The 17,500-nt window shown below is 54.8% G+C and overlaps 1 protein-coding gene across 6 annotated transcripts in view; it reads left to right on the top strand.

The window, feature by feature from the left end:
• Window positions 1–17,500, top strand: part of nbeal1 (neurobeachin-like 1) — a 60,027-nt gene that overhangs the window by 19,728 nt on the left and 22,799 nt on the right. For 3 of the 6 annotated variants that reach the window (XM_035394095.1, XM_035394098.1, XM_035394097.1), the window contains 20 exons: window positions 1,365–1,450; window positions 2,435–2,825; window positions 2,931–3,037; window positions 3,492–3,575; window positions 4,779–4,862; window positions 5,393–5,491; window positions 5,975–6,543; window positions 7,027–7,159; window positions 7,292–7,411; window positions 7,573–7,879; window positions 8,771–8,856; window positions 9,033–9,122; window positions 9,677–9,848; window positions 10,272–10,405; window positions 11,163–11,322; window positions 11,700–11,802; window positions 11,903–12,068; window positions 15,005–15,163; window positions 16,480–16,639; window positions 17,276–17,364. In XM_035394095.1, coding sequence (XP_035249986.1) covers window positions 1,365–1,450; window positions 2,435–2,825; window positions 2,931–3,037; window positions 3,492–3,575; window positions 4,779–4,862; window positions 5,393–5,491; window positions 5,975–6,543; window positions 7,027–7,159; window positions 7,292–7,411; window positions 7,573–7,879; window positions 8,771–8,856; window positions 9,033–9,122; window positions 9,677–9,848; window positions 10,272–10,405; window positions 11,163–11,322; window positions 11,700–11,802; window positions 11,903–12,068; window positions 15,005–15,163; window positions 16,480–16,639; window positions 17,276–17,364 — 3,299 coding nt within the window. The remainder of the gene's footprint in view (window positions 1–1,364; window positions 1,451–2,434; window positions 2,826–2,930; window positions 3,038–3,491; window positions 3,576–4,778; window positions 4,863–5,392; window positions 5,492–5,974; window positions 6,544–7,026; window positions 7,160–7,291; window positions 7,412–7,572; window positions 7,880–8,770; window positions 8,857–9,032; window positions 9,123–9,676; window positions 9,849–10,271; window positions 10,406–11,162; window positions 11,323–11,699; window positions 11,803–11,902; window positions 12,069–15,004; window positions 15,164–16,479; window positions 16,640–17,275; window positions 17,365–17,500) is intronic. The other 3 variants (XM_035394099.1, XM_035394100.1, XM_035394096.1) reach the window with 2 other exon arrangements.

Here is a 17,500-nt window from a genome sequence, read left to right on the forward strand (position 1 = left end):
ATGGATGCTGCAGAGGGACGTCAGGCCCGATCCTTCGTGGCCATGCGCTATAAATGCTGTGACTGTGTGGGACAAGGCCTTTGGCTGTTAATGAGGCGCGTGTGAATTCTGCACGTACGTGAGAGGTGGGGGCAGCAGAGGCTGGCGGTACTGTGTTCAGGCGGCTCTGTCGTGTTGACGGGGGGTGTTAATGTGTAACGGCGTGCCCTGCGGCCCCTGGGTGACTGCTGGCTGTGTGCCTGCGGGGGGGCTGTGGTGACTGTTCTGGGAGGGGGAGGGGGGTGCAGGGGGGGCACATGCAGTACACTGTTCATGCTCTTTATGAGTGTGTGTGTGTGTGTGTGTATGAGCAGGTGTGTGTGTGTGTGTGTGTATGAGCAGGTGTGTGTATGTGTGTGTGTGTATGAGCAGGTGTGTGTGTGTGTGTGTGTGTATGAGCAGGTGTGTGTGTGTGTATGAGCGTGTGTGTGTGTATGAGCAGGTGTGTGTGTGAGCGTGTGTGTGTGTATGAGCAGGTGTGTGTGTGTGTATGAGCAGGTGTGTGTGTGTGTGTTTGTGTGTGTGTATGAGCAGGTGTATGTGTGTGTGTGTGTGTGTATGAGCAGGTGTGTGTGTGTGTGTGTATGAGCAGGTGTGTGTGTGTGTATGAGCGTGTGTGTGTGTATGAGCAGGTGTGTGTGTGAGCGTGTGTGTGTGTATGAGCAGGTGTGTGTGTGTGTATGAGCAGGTGTGTGTGTGTGTGTTTGTGTGTGTGTATGAGCAGGTGTATGTGTGTGTGTGTGTGTGTATGAGCAGGTGTGTGTGTGTGTGTGTATGAGCAGGTGTGTGTGTGTGTGTGTGTGTGTGTGTGTGTGTGTATGAGCAGGTGTGTGTGTGTGGGTGTGTATGAGCAGGTGTGTGTGTGTGGGTGTGTATGAGCAGGTGTGTGTGTGTGTGTGTGTATGTATGAGCAGGTGTGTGTGTGTGTGTGTATGTATGAGCAGGTGTGTGTGTGTGTGTGTGTGTGTGTGTATGAGCAGGTGTGTGTGTGTGTGTGTGTGTGTGTGTGTATGAGCAGGTGTGTGTGTGTGTGTGTGTGTGTGTGTATGAGCAGGTGTGTGTGTGTGTGTGTGTGTGTGTGTATGAGCAGGTGTGTGTGTGTGTGTGTGTGTGTGTGTATGTATGAGCAGGTGTGTGTGTGTGTGTGTGTGTGTGTGTATGAGCAGGTGTGTGTGTGTGTGTGTGTGTATGAGCATGTGTGTGTGTGTGTGTGTGTGTGTGTGTGTGTATGAGCAGGTGTGTGTGTGTGTGTGTGTGTGTGTGTATGAGCATGTGTGACTGTGTGTGTAACGCAGTGTCTCTCTCTCTCTCTCTCTCTCTCTCAGAGTGCTTCCAGGAGAGCGAGCACCTGAAGGGCAGTCTGAAGTGCGGCCTGCTGCACCTGTTTGGAGCCGTGGTGGCGGGGGGACAGGTGAGCGCTCTGTGGGGTGCGCCTTAAAATCAGCTCCCACTCCAGGCCCAGCTAGCCTGCCCGGTTAGCCTCTGAGTCTGTGGGCCTCGTGGTGGACGATGGAGAGCTGAAGGCTATCGCTCATTTTTTCAGCAGCTTTGTTTGTTTTTCTGCACGTTCTGCGGTCACCGGCAGTTTAAATCGGTTGCTGTTTTGAGGAACTGCAGCTTAAATATTAATCCATTAGCTGTTTGCTATTTAATTACATTACATTACATTACATTACAGGCATTTAGCAGACGCTCTTATCCAGAGCGACTTACACAGCTTTTTACATAGCATTTGACATTGTATCCATTTATACAGCTGGATAGATACTGAAGCAATTTCGGTTAAGTACCTTGCTCAAGGGTACAACGGCAGTGTCCTTACCCGGGAATCGAACCTGCGACCTTTCAGTTTAGAAGCTGCAAAGTCAGTCCTCGCCATAGACATCTCGTTGAGCTTGAATGACGTTAGTACTCACACAAATGAAATTAACGTTGTCGATCCGGCTCTGTGGTCAGAGCAGAAAATGAAATCGGTAAGAATACGACTTTCCCAGCCGGCCCCGGCTCTCCACAGTGGGAGGGGTTTGTGCTCCCCGACGGTCATGTGACACCAGCGCTCATAAACAGGGTTTTGGTTAAAAAGCGGCTTGCGCTCCGGAGGGCCGCTGTAGCCGCCCCGGTGCCCCCCGGGGGGTCCTTCCTGTGGCCTAACGGCCGTGCCTGTCCCCCCCCCCCCCCCATGGGGCGACATAGCTCAGGAGGTAAGACCGATTGTCTGGCAGTCGGAGGGTTGCCGGTTCAAACCCCGCCCTGGGCATGTCGAAGTGTCCTTGAGCAAGACACCTAACCCCTAACTGCTCTGGCGAATGAGAGGCATCAATTGTAAAGCGCTTTGGATAAAAGCGCTATATGAATGCAGTCCATTTACCATTTACCATTTACCCCCTTGTCTCAGCGCAACGCGCTCCTGGCCATCTCCCCGGCGACCATGGAGGTGCTGATGCGGGTGCTGGCGGACCGCGAGGGCGGGGACGCGGGCGACTGGGACCCGGGCGACGGGGACGCGGGCGACTGGGACGACCCGGCGGCGCCGGCGGCGGACCGGCGGGCGCTGCTCACGCTGGGCTGCCTGCGCGAGGTGGTGCACCGGCTGCTGGCCAGCAGCTCCGACCAGCGGCAGGTGGAGATCGGCGCCGTGCTGGAGAACTACTTCAAGCTGCTCAACTCCGACCCCGCCGCGCTGCAGGCCAAGGGTCGCGGGGCCACGCCCCCCCAGCAGCAGCAGCAGCAGCAGAGGTCCCGTCGCTGGGAGAGCCGCTTCGTGGCCCTGCAGGTCCACATGCTGGGTGAGCCCCGCCCCCCCTGCCCTGCCCCGCCCCCCTGCCCCGGCCGGCCCGCGCCGTGACCTTTGACCTCACGCCGCCCCCTCCCTCTCTCTCTCTCTCTCTCAGACACCATCAGAGAGATGTTCGAGTGCTCGGACCGGCCCGTCCTGCAGGCCATCTTCCTCAACAGCAACTGCTTCGAGCACCTGACCCGGCTGCTGCAGAACAGCAAGGTAGGACACGCCCCTTCCTCCCCGCCCCCCCCCCCGGACAAGCCCCTGCCCCGCCCCCCAGCCTGCCCTGGACACGCCCCCCGCCGGCAGCCTCCGCTCCCGGCAGGCTGCCGTGTGACGTGTGTGTGTGCGCGTGGCTTCCTGCGCTCGACGCGCTCTGGTGCGAAAGCGTGTAAATGGCCCGGCGGGAAAGGGCGCTGATCCTGACCTGCCACTGCGTTTCACTGTGCATGACCTTCTGTCCCTGGTGCTGGAGCACCAGGGACCACTGCTTTTAAAAAAGCCCTCCTCTCCACTCCTCTCCTCTTCTGTCCTCCTCTCCTCTCCTCTCCTCCGCTTTTCCCTCTCCGTCCCTCTTTGCCTGTTTCCCCTCCCCTCTCCCCCTCTCCTCTCTGCTCTCCTTGCTGTTTCTCTCCGTTCAGTTGCCTGACACTGCGTGTTGTTCACCCAACAGCTGGTTAATGCTATATGTAAGGGAGCAGAGAAGAGCCAGAAAGATTTAACCAACAGATTACTGACAGGAGTGAGTGAGCCTCAGGTACTGCCCCTGCCTCCTGCTGCGGACACGCCCCCTCCAGCACAAGGCCACGCCCACAGCCCCCGGAGTCACGCGCAGCTGCCTGTATTTACCCGTGCGGTTAAAAGTCACCTCTTCATGACCCTGTAGTCGCCTGTGCTGAACTGCGCTAGCTGTGGTTAGCTTTAGCGCCCTGCGCGGTCAGGCGCGGTGCTGGCGTGCTGTGGCCTTGTGATGGAGCGGGCTCTCTCTCCCTGGCTGCCTCTCCCATCCTCCTCTCCCTCTGATGTGGGTCATGTGATCTGCGGTTGTGGGTACGCTGTGATGTCACTGCTTGCGTGTGCACGCCGACGGTCACGCACTGCTGTGTCTCGTTGATTTTTTTTCCCCCCCCCCTTATGTTTTTCGTCTCTGGAAGCACAGCCTCTCCAGCTGCTCCGACATGTTGGGCGGGCGGGGGGGGGGGGGGGGGCGGGGTCATGTGACAGAATCTCTGTGTTAGCGAAGAGATGGAGACAGCTGGACAGAGCTGTGTGTGGGTGTGGGTGTGTGTGACTGACTGCGTGTATTTATGTACAAGAGTGTGTGTGCATGCATGGTGTGTGTGAAGCATGCGTGCACATACGCGCTGTATGCATTTGGGTGCGATTGTTCTCGTGTGTGTGTGGGTACTTTTGGGCTGTAAGGTGCACACTGCGGGGTCCCTGTAGAAATCTTTTTGCTCCAGAGTGCAGGGACGGTTTTGAAAAGCTAAAACGCGAGGGCTGGGTGTGGAGCCTCTGCACCTTTGAGCCTCTGTACTGGAAAGCGCTTAGTGGCCTGGAGCAGAAGGCTTTCTTCCTCAGGTTCCACACCTCTGCTGCAGCCCCATGGCGGGGCAGAGGGCTCGGCCCTTTGAGCTGTCAGACCCGCCCCCCGCGGGGTCTACGGCGCCCCCTTATGTTCCTGCCAGAGTGAGGACGGACGCTGCATGCCTTAGCACCTACGTGTCGTTGGTGTGACCCGTACCCCTCCCTCCCTCCCTCACCCCCTGACCCCGTCTGTGCTGCATGCGGCCCTCAGTGTAGTCACCGGCAGGAATATAACGGGGCGCGTTCTCTTTTCGATCGATCGCGGGGTGATTGGGTGGTGGGAGGGGCCCTGGAGGGAAGGGCCGCGCTGTGATTGGGTGACCGCGGACTGACTGCTCTCGTACCCCCCCCCCCCCCTCCCCCCTCCCCCCAGGTATTCCAGGGACGGGTGGACTCTCTGGCCGTCTCCACCATCAAAGCCCTGACCACCGTGATGCACAAGTCTCCGGCCGCCAAGGTGAGCCGATGTTTCCCTGACTCTGCTGGGACAGGTCACGTACACAGGGGAACGGGGTGGGGCTGGTAATGGTGTAAGCAAGGATTGGGGGGGACAAATTAAAATGTAAGCAGGGGAATGGGGTGGGGCTGGTAATGGTGTAAGCAAGGACGGGGGGGGGGGGGGGGACGAATTAAAATGTAAGCAGGGGAAGGGGGTGGGGCTGGTAATGGTGTAAGCAAGGACGGGGGGGGGGGGGACGAATTAAAATGTAAGCAGGGGAAGGGGGTGGGGCTGGTAATGGTGTAAGCAAGGACGGGGGGGGGGGGACAAATTAAAACGTAAGCAGGGGAAGGGGGTGGGGCTGGTAATGGTGTAAGCAAGGACGGGGGGGACAAATTAAAACGTAAGCAGGGGAAGGGCGTGTAGGCAGTTGATGGTGTAAATGAGGAAAAGGAGGAGGAGGCGTGCGATGATGTAAACGGGTAAAAAGGAGGCGGGGCCGGCGATGATGCAAGCGGAAGGCGCTGACCGGTCCTGCTGCTTTACAGGAGGTGTTCAAGGAGCGCATTGGCTACACGCACCTGCACGAGGTGCTCGTCTCCCTGGGCCAGCCCTCCCGCCGCCTGCTGAAGGAGCTGATGAACATGGTGAGACACGGCGGCGCGCGTGAGCGTGAGCGTGTGCGTGTGCGTGGGCGTGGGCGTGGGCGTGGGCGTGAGCGTGAGCGTGAGACACGGCTGCGCGTGTGAGTGTGAGTGGGGGGCGACATAGCTCAGGAGGTAAGACCGATTGTCTGGCAGTCGGAGGGTTGCCGGTTCAAAACCCCAGCCCTGGGGCGTGTCGAAGTGTCCTTGAGCAAGACGCCTAACCCCCAACTGCTCTGGCAAATGAGAGGCATCAATTGTAAAGCGCTTTGGATAAAAGCGCTATATAAATGCAGTCCATTTACCATTAACGCTAAAGGTGAGAGGAACAAGACCGATTTCATCAACCTGCTGCTACTCCTGTCTTTCTCTCCCCCTCTCCCCCTCTCTTCCTCCCCCCTTCCCTCTCTCCGTGTCTGCCCCTCTCCCCCTCTCCCCCTCTCTTCCTCCCCCCTTCCCTCTCTCCGTGGCCGCCCCTCTCTGCAGGCGGTGGAGGGGGAGCACTCCTCGGTGGGCATTTTGGGGATCAGCAACGTGCAGCCCCTGCTGCTGCTGGTGCAGTGGCTGCCGGAGCTGGAGGCGGAGCTGCAGATCTTCACGGCCGACTGGCTGCGGCGGCTCTGCTGCGCCAACCGGCGGACGCGCGCCACCTGCGTCAACGCCGCCATGGCCGCGCGCGTCCTGGCCGCCCTGGAGCGCCACGCCCGGCTGCACCGCGCCTGCGCCGAGAGCCTGGCGGCGCTGCTGGGCGCGCTGGGCGGCCAGTCGCTGGGCGGGGCCGAGCTGCTGCAGCTGCTGCGGCTGCTGCGCGCCGACGACCCGCGCCGGGCCCACCCGTACGCGGCGCCCGTCCTCCGCGCCGTCCTGGCCATGGTGCGCAAGCAGGGCCTGGAGAGCGCCACGCAGTACTTCGACCTCGCGCCCAGCATGGCGGGCATCGCCGTGCCCACCGTGCAGCGCTGGCCGGGCTCCGCCTTCAGCTTCTTCGCCTGGCTGTCGCTGGACCAGGACCAGCTGGGCCCCAGCAAAGGGGAGAAGAGGAAACAGCTGTACAGGTGAGAGAGGGGAGGGGCTGAGGTTATACAGGTGAGAGAGGGGAGGGGGTTGTGCAGGTGAGAGGGGGGGAGGGGGAAGAGTTTTATGGGTGAGAGGGGAGAGGGAGGGGTTATACAGGTGAAGGGGGGGGGGGGTTGTGCAGGTGAGAGAGGGAGGGGAAGAGTTTTATGGGTGAAAGAGGGGAGAGGGGAGGGGTTATACAGGTGAAGGGGGGGTTGTGCAGGTGGGGGGGGGGGGAGTTTTATGGGTGAGAGAGGGAAGAGGGAGGGGTTATACTGGTGAGAGAGGGGTGCGGTAGGAGTTTTCCCGGTGAGAGAGTAGAACATTATAGAACTGAGATACAACAGTTGAAAAGTAGATCAGATGCAATTCAGAAAGTTATGGGTTCGGGCCATATCGGATGGAAAAAGTGTCTGTGTAAATTTGCAGACTGAAGGTGTGTGTGTGTGCGTGATCGTGTGCGCGCGTGTGTCTGCTTGCAGCTTTTTCACCCCTGGAGGAACCGGGTTTGAGGCCTTCATCAGCTCTGCGGGGGTGCTGGTGGTGGCGGTGTGCACCAAGAAGGAGTACGTGACCGTCATGCTGCCGGACTACTGCTTCTGCGACTCCCTGTGGGTGAGTTGGCCAGCTGGTCGCCCGCCTGCCTGCTCACGGCCTGCGCACCCTAACCATGCGGGTCGCACTGCGCGTCCCTGAGGGGGGTTATGGGAGTTGTAGTTTAAAGGCTCCTCTCTGTGCGCTCCACAGCACAGTATCGGCGTGGTGCACGTGCCAGGGAAGAGGCCCTTCGGGCAGAGCCAGGTGTACCTGTACGTGGACGGCCAGCAGAAGCTGTCCGCACCCCTCAAGTACCCCACGATGACGGAGGTGAGTGTGCGGGAGAGACCTTCCCGGTTTCCATGGTTCAGCGGGGATGTTGGGGTGGGCTTGTTTAGCTCAATACCATGTATGTTAGCGTGTCTTTAAGACTCAGTGAGGTGTGCTAGCCTGGTTTTTACGCTCTATTAACACCGTGTGCGTTTCCTCAGCCCTTCACCTCCTGCTGCATCGGATCAGCGGGCCACAGGACCACCACCCCGCCCCCGTCTCAGATCCCCGACCCGCCCGTCTCCACGGCGCCCTCCCCGGGCCGCTCTTCCCTGGGGGGCATCCTGTCTTCGCCGGGCTGGGGGGGCCTGCTGGGGGGCAAGCCGGAGTCGGTGACCAAGCTGATCTCGGCGGGGACGCAGGACAGCGAGTGGGGCAGCCCCACCTCCCTGCAGGGCCAGCTGGGCGGGGTGATGGTGTTCCACGAGCCCCTGCAGCTCGCCCACGTCAAGGCCCTGTGCAGCGCAGGTCAGCTGTGGGGGGGGGTTTGGGGGGGGGGGGGGGGGGGGGGGGGGGGTGTGTGAATGTACAAGGGGTGGGGTGGAGTGGGAGGTGTGGAGGTACAGGGGGTGGGCATGGGGGTGTGGAGGTACAGGGGGTGGGCATGGGGGTGTGGAGGTACAGGGGGTGGGGTGGAGTGGGGGTTGTGGAGGTACAGGCTGTGGGAGGTGTGGAGGTACAGGGGGGTGGGCATGGGGGTGTGGAGGTACAAGGGGTGGGCATGGGGGTGTGGAGGTACAGGGGGTGGGCATGGGGGTGTGAATGTACAAGGGGTGGGGTGGAGTGGGGGTTGTGGAGGTACAGGGGGTGGGCATGGGGGTGTGAATGTACAAGGGGTGGGGTGGAGTGGGGGTTGTGGAGGTACAGGCTGTGGGAGGTGTGGAGGTACAGGGGGGTGGGCATGGGGGTGTGGAGGTACAGGGGGTGGTGGTGGGAGTGGGAGGTGTGGAGGTACAGGCTGTGGGAGGTGTGGAGGTACAGGGGGGTGGGCATGGGGGTGTGGAGGTACAGGGGGGTGGCCATGGGGGTGTGGAGGTACAGGGGGTAGTGGTGGGAATGGGAGGTGTGGAGGTACAGGGGGTGGGCATGGGGGTGTGGAGGTACAGGGGGGTGGTGGTGGGAGTGGGAGGTGTGGCGGTACAGGGGGTGGGCATGGGGGTGTAGAGGTACAGGGGGTGGTGGTGGGAATGGGAGGTGTGGAGGTACAGGGGGTGGTGGTGGGAGTGGGAGGTGTGGCGATATGGGGGTAGGGGTGGGAATGGAGGTTTGGTGCTGGGAGAGGTATGAGGAATTTTTTTGCTGCTCTTTGTCTGCGAATCGTCGCACTTTCGACCTGACGGTGAATTGCCTGATTTGCAGGACCGAACTGCATCTCGCCCTTCAAGACCCTGGAGTCCGAGCTCGGGGACCTCCCCCCGAAACTCCTGCTGCACTACTCCCCCAAGGTGAGTGAGCCCGCCCCCCTCCACTGTCAAGTGTGGGCGGACGCTGATGTCACGGCCCCTCTGCCACTCTCCTTGCATCCGGCACGGAGGAGTTTCTGTCTCTGTCCGTAAATGGCGGCGGCGACCGCGAATCAGAGCGCGCTAAAGGGCCACTTCCTGTTTTCCGTTTCTCTCAGGCTTGTCGGAACCCCATCTGCCTGGACCTGTCCCCGAACACGCTGCACGGCCGCCTCACGGGAAACAAGGTGGTCAACTGGGACATCAAGGTACGGCATCGGGGGGGGGGGGCGAGAGAGGGAGGGTGTGTAGGGGACGGAGTGTAGCACAGTGGGTAAGGAACTGGGCTTGTAACCGAAAGGTCGCAGGTTCGATTCCCGGGTAAGGACACTGCCGTTGTACCCTTGAGCAAGGTACTTAACCAGAATTGCTTCAGTATATATCCAGCTGTATAAATGGATACAATGTAAAATGCTATGTAAAAAGTTGTGTAAGTCGCTCTGGATAAGAGCGTCTGCTAAATGCCTGTAATGTAATGTAATGTAATGTAATGTAATGAGGGTGCCTCTCGTTTAGGTCTTTTGGAATGTTTTTTTTTTTTTTTTTTTAATTCTAAGTCGGTGTTCTAGAACTCTTGCTTTCAGTCGCCGGTAGTGATTTGTTGCATCAGTATTAGAATGTTCATTTAGGACTCATTCTGATCACATGTTTGGGTGTGCTCAACCTGAAACACTGGAGAGAATCCAGGACTGTGTCAAGCCTGGACTTTAAAACCAGTTTTTTGTATTTTTTTTGTTCATTGTTACCCTGTTTCCCTGTTTAGGACATGATTAACTGCGTGGGGGGGCTGCCCGTGCTCTTCCCGATCCTGGAGCAGCTGGCCGTCCTGCCCCCTGACCAGGCCACCGAACCCCCGGGGTCAGAGTTCATCACCCCCGACCTGGCCACGCCTGCTGAGGGGGATTGGGTCATCCTGCCCACCAATAGGGCGTCAGGTGGGTCCCCCGTATTGTGTGCCCCCCCCCCCCCCCCAGTGAGTGGGACAGAGGTCTTTTTCCCATAACCAAACTAGGTTTTATTTGCTCTGGGCCATAGATGTGTGTGGGAGTACATGATTTGCTACGTACCAAGACTGGGGTCAATTCCATTTAAATTTAGAAAGTGGATTGAAATTGCATTCACAAACTGGAAAAATACCCATAATGCTCTGAGATTTTCTCAATTCTTCTGCTGTATTTCAATTAATTCCCTAAATTGGGTGTGAAGTATTAGATTAAAGCATCTTGTAGCCGAAATAAAATAGTTTTTCTTCATTTTAACGCACGCCGTCCGCAGTTATGCACTGGCATTTTTTTAGTTGAATAATTAAGTGTGTGTGTGCGTGCGTTTGTGCGTGTTTGTGTGCGTGCGTGATTCAGAAGCGCGTCTGGAGAAGAACATGGTGGCCACCTTCCTGCTGGTGATAAAGCACTTCATCCAGAGGCATCCGATCAACCAGGAGAGCCTGCTGCACTCCCACGGAGTGGCTACACTGGGAGCGCTGCTGCAGAAGGTCAGAGCCACCTCTACCTGTCTCACTCTCTCCCCCTCTCTGTTTCTCTCTCTCACTCTCTCCCCCTCTCTGATTGTCTCGCTCTCTCTCTCTCTCCCGTTCCTTCGTCCCCTCTCTCTCTCTCTCAGTACCGCAGTCTCTCATTCTCCCTTTCCTTTCTCTCCCACCCCTCTCTCGCTTTTACTCGTCTGCTTTTCTCCATTCCACCCTATCCTGCCCCCTTTATTCCTCTCTCTCCCTCTTTTTCTCTTTCTCTTCTGACCTCTCCATCGGCTCTCCCTCTGCTTTTTAAAATGCTTTCATCTTGGAAGCTGGTGGGCTAATGTTGCTAATGTTGCTAAATGTTGCTAATGTTGCTAAAATTGGTAATGTTGTAATGAGTACTGGTGTGCAATGCCCCCCTCTCTCTCCCCCTGTAACACCTCCTCTCTCTCTCTCTCTCTCTCTCTCTGTCTCTCTCTCTCTATCTCTCTCCCCCTGTAACACCTCCTCTCTCTCCCCCTGTAACACCTCCTCTCTCTCTCTCTCTCTCTCTCTCTGTCTCTCTCTCTCTATCTCTCTCCCCCTGTAACACCTCCTCTCTCTCTCTCTGTAACACCCCCCCCCCCTCTCTCTCTCTCTCTCTCTATCTCTCTCCCCCTGTAACACCTCCTCTCTCTCTCTCTGTAACACCCCCCCCCCCTCTCTCTCTCTCTCTCTCTCTCCCTGTAACACCCCCCCCCCTCTCTCTCTCTCTCCTCTCTCTCTCTCTGTGCAGCTGCCCGCCAGTATGGTGGATGTGAGTGTGCTGGTGTCGGTCCAGCTGCTGGTGGAGCAGGTCACCTTTGAGAAGAACACTCAGCTCCTGCAGCAGCTGCACACTCACCTGCTCTTCAACTTCAGCATCTGGAACCAGGGAGACTTCCCCCTGCGCATCGGTGAGACCTGCACGCACGTGTCTGTGTGTGTGTTTTACTGTGTGTGTGTGTGTGTGTGTGTGTGTTTTACTGTGTGTGTGTGTGTGTGTGTGTGTGTGTGTATGTTTTACTGTGTGTCTGTGTGTGTGTGTGTGTATGTTTTACTGTGTGTGTGTGTGTGTGTGTGTGTGTGTGTGTGTGTGTGTATGTTTTACTGTGTGTCTGTGTGTGTGTGTATGTTTTACTGTGTGTCTGTGTGTGTGCGAGTGTGCGAGTATGTGTCTGTGTATGTCTTTGTGTCTGTGTGAGTGTGTGTGTGTGTGTCTGTGTGTGTGTGTTCGGTTGTGTGTGTTCATGTTTGATGTATTGAGGGGGTGTGTTTCTGGTTTGTATTGAAGGGCACATCCAGTACATGTCCACCGTCATTAAGGACAGCAGGAAGCAGTTCCGGAAGAAGTACGGGGTGCAGTTCCTGCTGGACACCGTCCGCCTCTACTACGGGTGAGCCGTCCGTCTCCCAGCGTGCCCCGTGCCGCAGCCCGCCAAATCCCAGCAGCGTGACAGCGGCGTGTCATTATGGGATGTGCTTGTCTCCACGCAGCAGCAGCAGCAGCGGTAACCGGGAGGGGGACCTGAGTGAGGATGACGTCCGCACCATCCGGGCGTCGCTCTGCGGCCTGCTCAAGTACTACGTCAGCAAGGGTGTGACCCAGGACGAGCTGCAGAGCATTCTGGGATACATGGCAGCCATCGGCGACGAGGAGCAGGTGAGGGTAGTGTGCGAGTGTGTGCCTGTCTGTGAGTGCGTTTTTGCGATTATTTCACTTGCACAACTGCTGCTGAATAAAGAATATCAGCATGATTTGCATTTTATCTGAAAATTCGTAATGCGAAGCAAACGCCAAATTTATCGAGTGGCCTTACGGTTGATTTTCGGGGGGCTGTGAAAACATAAAAACATGTTTAAACGGAATCTTGTGACTTTGAATGCGAGGGAAAGAGAGCCATCTGATCATGAGATTAGCTGGTTAGCTAATAAGTTTCTGGCTGGCTGGTGCGTTCAGCTGCGTTCTTGTGTTGGACGCAGTATGAGGAGAAGCTAAAACAGAGAAAGTTCAAGGTCAGGCTCTCTGCATTGGTGCTTTGTATATCATTGGATTAGATTAGATTATATTTTACTTTTTATTGTCAGATTTCTCTGAAATCTTTTCTTGTGTTTTAGGCCGTACTCCTCACATACAGTGGAACAGACATACATTGATATAGTAAAATACATAATCAAACGATACAGTCAGTTTCTTCTCATTTCGTTGATAATAAAGCATTATAAAAGGTACGCGGGTACATATCATAATTACATTACATTACATTACATTCATTTGGCAGACGCTTTTATCCAAAGCGACGTACAAAAAGTGCATGTCATGGTCATAGACAACTGCTAAACACAGGTTCAGTAAGGTACAATACTTATTTTGTACAGCTATTTCTAGCCAAGAACACAGTTCACACAGTGAACACTATTCTGACCTAACCTCTACAAAACAAACTAGGCAGAAGAATAAGCTACAGTATTAGGACAAATACAAATTACGAAAAAGTGCTGGGGTGGGGCAACATGTAACAAGTGCACTGCACTGGCCCACATTGCACCTGCCCATAGCCCCTTACCACAGTTAATGAGCATTTCCCCCAACAAAGTGCGCTTGCCCATGGCCTATCCTCAGCCCATACTTTTGTTTAGCGACTTAGACTGAATGAATGAGTTCCGCAGCCTGTCAAGTCTAACCTGTGGGACCCTGTATCGTCTGTTAGATGCCACACGGTGATACTCTCCAAATAAATGTGTAGTCTCAAGCCCGGTCAGCTTGCGTCATCTGGGACTACTGAACGGTTAAAATTCAGATAACATTTAATCTCGAGATGGACGTTGGAAAGATGGAATTTGATCAGTCCAAATATTAGTTGCATATTTGGAAAGAATTTCTTATTAGCAGAGGGTATTTCAAATCAAACCAAATAATATACGTATATTTCAACCGTAACCTTTAATTGAACCAGAAATCCCATTGAAATATGACATCTCTTTTACTCAGGAAACCTGGCCAAATAAATTGAATTGGCTCAAGGGAGCAAAACGATTTTCCTTGAAAATATCTTGAGTAAATAAACCAATGATGCAATTTCCTGTTTATTTGTAGGAATGGCTTAGCCGACATGGAATGCCAGTCATTCTGTGCCCGTGTTGTGTTGCTCTGCCGACAGAACCGGAAAACAAGGCTCATTAATTCTTCAGTCGGTCTCACGGAGTTAAACGTGGTCATCTCTGACTGAGAGCCGACAGGAGCGTTCTAAGGAACGCGCTGTTCTTCCGTGGTACGGCTGGCACGTCGGAAACCAATCGCATGCGTTACACAGTGGCCTTTCGGAGGCTAACCCGCTCGCCCTCTGATAACGTATTTCCGTAATGATATAAACCGCTGGACTCCTTTCGCTCGGTGGAAGCGGCTCCGACCCCGCCTCCGGAGCGCTTCTTCGACCCTTCGGAATCGCTGCGCTCACGCTCGCTGGATTTTACGGCTTCTTGCAGGGACTGCGATCGACTCGCGGGGAGAGCAAAGCGACTCTGTGACGAAGCCGTCTCCGTCTCAGGCTGCTTTCCAGCACAAAACGCTTGCTTGTTTTGTAGGCGGTGCTTTGATTATACTGAAATTATTTCCGGCTCCACGCCTGATTTTGTATTTTTTATTATTTTATCCCGAAAACCATTTGGTTTCATTAGTTTGTGTATTTGAAAAACGATAGGGCTCTCTGTCAGCTGTTTTGATCTTGTTGTACCTCTTGCCTTGTCACTGGTGCCAGCCCCCAGAATCTAATCTCCCCAGGTGAAAGTACTGTTTGTTCGGCCTGGTTGACATGGTGAACTGCTGTCTATTATATTTAATAACAACTGACACCGTATTGAATTCCTCTCATGAGTTGATGCATAAATATTTGAAACTCAGTAAGAATGCATAAAATAACCTCACAACAAAGATGTCTGTGTTGAAGTTAGCTTGCCAGGTAGGTGGGAGTGGGAAAGAAAGTATTGATTGTAAGGTTATGACAGACGTTTGGCACCATTTAAATAATATTTTCTCTCCTCACAAAACATTTGCATAAAAATGTAGATTCCCGTTTTTCTTGTGTATTGTTATGAAGCGGGAGGCTTCTTGAACCGCAAGATCTTTCACCATCTCACTGCTGTGAACCAATCAGAAGTACTTTGCTATGTAGAGCACTGATTATTGATTAAAATGGATCTGTGGGTCCTGCTTCCTCCCCGCTTCGCATGGAAACCCCACCCAGGCCTGCTGTGATTGGACCAGAGAGTGTGTGGGGGCGGGTCTTCCGTCTTCCTGAGATTATGCTGAGCTGTAGCTGTGGCAGAACACTTGTCTAATGGAAAGGAGATTTTAAGCTGATTACGTATTGGGTAGTCCACCCAGGCCTGGAGCTGCTCGGCTGAAAAGCTTTCACCTTGATGGCCATCGACCACATCTCAGGAGTTAGACGCGCTGGACGGCATCAATCTGTCACACTCTCCATCTCACTCAAATGCATACCCAGAATCGCTTCGAATAGGATTTATTGGCATGACAATTAAGTAGGTCCTCTCCTCCCTCTCTCCCTCTCTCCCTCCCTCCCTCCTCTCCTCCCGCAGCTGTGTGGGATGCTGGAGCTGCTGCTGACGCTGCTGCAGACCAGCGCCGCGCGAGACCAGCTCTTCCTGCTGCTCTTCGAACCCGGGGCGGCCGATACCTTCTACGGCCCGCTGCTCCACAGCAAGCACACGGACAAGCTGAGAGAGCTGGTCTTTAAGGTCAGGGTGTGCGCTACGCACTACCCGAGTACAACGCGCTGTGCACTACGCTCTTTCAGTGCGCGCAGCGCGTTGTACGCACTTTTATTATACTCCACTGTGCATTATAGGCCTTTGCCCGTACGCACTGCGTGACACACCTTCTGCAGTGCGGGCACTGTGGTGTGTGTGTGTGTGTGTTTTGTAGCTGTACAAGCACATGTTCAGGTGTGTGTGTGTGTGTGTTTAAACAAATGCTCAGGTGTGTGTGTGTGTGTGTGTGTGTGTTTAGGCAAATGCTCAGGTGTGTGTGTGTGTGTATTTTGTAGCTGTACAAGCGCATGCTCAGGTGTGTGTGTGTGTTTTGCAGCTGTACGAGCGCATGCTCAGGTGTATGTGTGTGTGTTTTGTAGCTGTACGAGCGCATGCTCAGGTGTGTGTGTGTGTGTGTGTTTTGCAGCTGTACGAGCGCATGCTCAGGTGTATGTGTGTGTGTTTTGTAGCTGTACGAGCGCATGCTCAGGTGTATGTGTGTGTGTTTTGCAGCTGTACGAGCGCATGCTCAGGTGTGTGTGTGTGTGTATTTTGTAGCTGTACGAGCGCATGCTCAGGTGTGTGTATGTGTGTGTGTTTTGCAGCTGTACGAGCGCATGCTCAGGTGTGTGTGTGTGTGTATTTTGTAGCTGTACGAGCGCATGCTCAGGTGTGTGTGTGTGTGTGTGTTTTGCAGCTGTACGAGCGCATGCTCAGGTGTGTGTGTGTGTGTATTTTGTAGCTGTACGAGCGCATGCTCAGGTGTGTGTGTGTGTGTATTTTGTAGCTGTACGAGCGCATGCTCAGGTGTGTGTGTGTGTGTATTTTGTAGCTGTACGAGCGCATGCTCAGGTGTGTGTGTGTGTGTGTGTTTTGCAGCTGTACGAGCGCATGCTCAGGTGTGTGTGTGTGTGTATTTTGTAGCTGTACGAGCGCATGCTCAGGTGTGTGTGTGTGTGTGTGTGTTTTGCAGCTGTACGAGCGCATGCTCAGGTGTGTGTGTGTGTGTATTTTGTAGCTGTATGAGCGCATGCTCAGGTGTGTGTGTGTGTGTATTTTGCAGCTGTACGAGCGCATGCTCAGGTGTGTGTGTGTGTGTGTATTTTGTAGCTGTATGAGCGCATGCTCAGGTGTGTGTGTGTGTGTGTATTTTGTAGCTGTACGAGCGCATGCTCAGGTGTGTGTGTGTGTGTGTGTGTTTTGCAGCTGTACGAGTGCATGCTCAGGTGTGTGTGTGTGTGTGTGTGTTTTGCAGCTGTACGAGCACATGCTCAGGTGTGTGTGTGTGTGTGTGTGTTTTGCAGCTGTACGAGCGCATGCTCAGGTGTGACCGCGTCTATGAGAAGAGCAAGCAGAGGCTGAAGCTGAGGGAGGTGGGCTACTCGGGCCTGACGCTGCTTTTCGCCGAGGCCAGCATCACCCCCACCCTGGTCAAGTGCCTGCTCAACCAGGTGCTGACTGCAGGTGAGCCCCGCCGACCCAAACCCTCCCTCCCTGGAGGATGCGCTGTCCAATCGCACACACCCACGAGGCTCCCCGCCACAGTCACGATTCCACTGGCGCGGGACTGTGCTGTGTTTCTGCTGCCTCTACAGCGCGCACCAATCAGGTGCTGCCGTTCCTGTCCTTATGATTCTGTAATGGTGATAGCGACCGCATAAATAATGGGCAGGGTGACTTCTGGTCATGTGATGTTACATTACATTACATTACAGGCATTTAGCAGACGCTCTTATCCAGAGCGACTTACACAACTTTTTACATAGCATTTTACATTGTATCCATTTATACAGCTGGATATATACTGAAGCAATTCCGGTTAAGTACCTTGCTCAAGGGTACAACGGCAGTGTCTTTACCCGGGAATCGAACCTGCGACCTTTCGGTTACAAGCCCAGTTCCTTACCCACTGTGCTACACTGCCGCCACATCATGTGATGTGACAAATGCAGGACGTGTGTTGCGGGGTACAGTAGGAGGCATTATAGAGATTCTGAGCAGCGTCTGAGATCAGCCTTGCTGATGAGGAGAAATAGTCTGTACGGATCACAGTGAGACTGTGCGCTCTGACCCTGCTGTTGTTTGACCTTTGACCCCAAGACTCGGTGGTAAACTACAAAGACCTGATGGCCCTGGTGCAGCTGACCCATCGGGCCGGACCCAGTGTACGTCTGCAAGTGTGCAAGAAGGTGAGAACACACACACACACACACAAACACACATCTCTCCGTGTTCTTTTCAAATCTCTCTAAGTGAAAATGGGTGAAATCTGACTTGTTATCATGTTAAGTGCCTGAAGGGAATTTTGCAAGAATAGGAGCAGAA

This window comes from Anguilla anguilla, chromosome 15 (assembly GCF_013347855.1).
Source record: "Anguilla anguilla isolate fAngAng1 chromosome 15, fAngAng1.pri, whole genome shotgun sequence".
Taxonomy (NCBI): domain Eukaryota; kingdom Metazoa; phylum Chordata; class Actinopteri; order Anguilliformes; family Anguillidae; genus Anguilla; species Anguilla anguilla.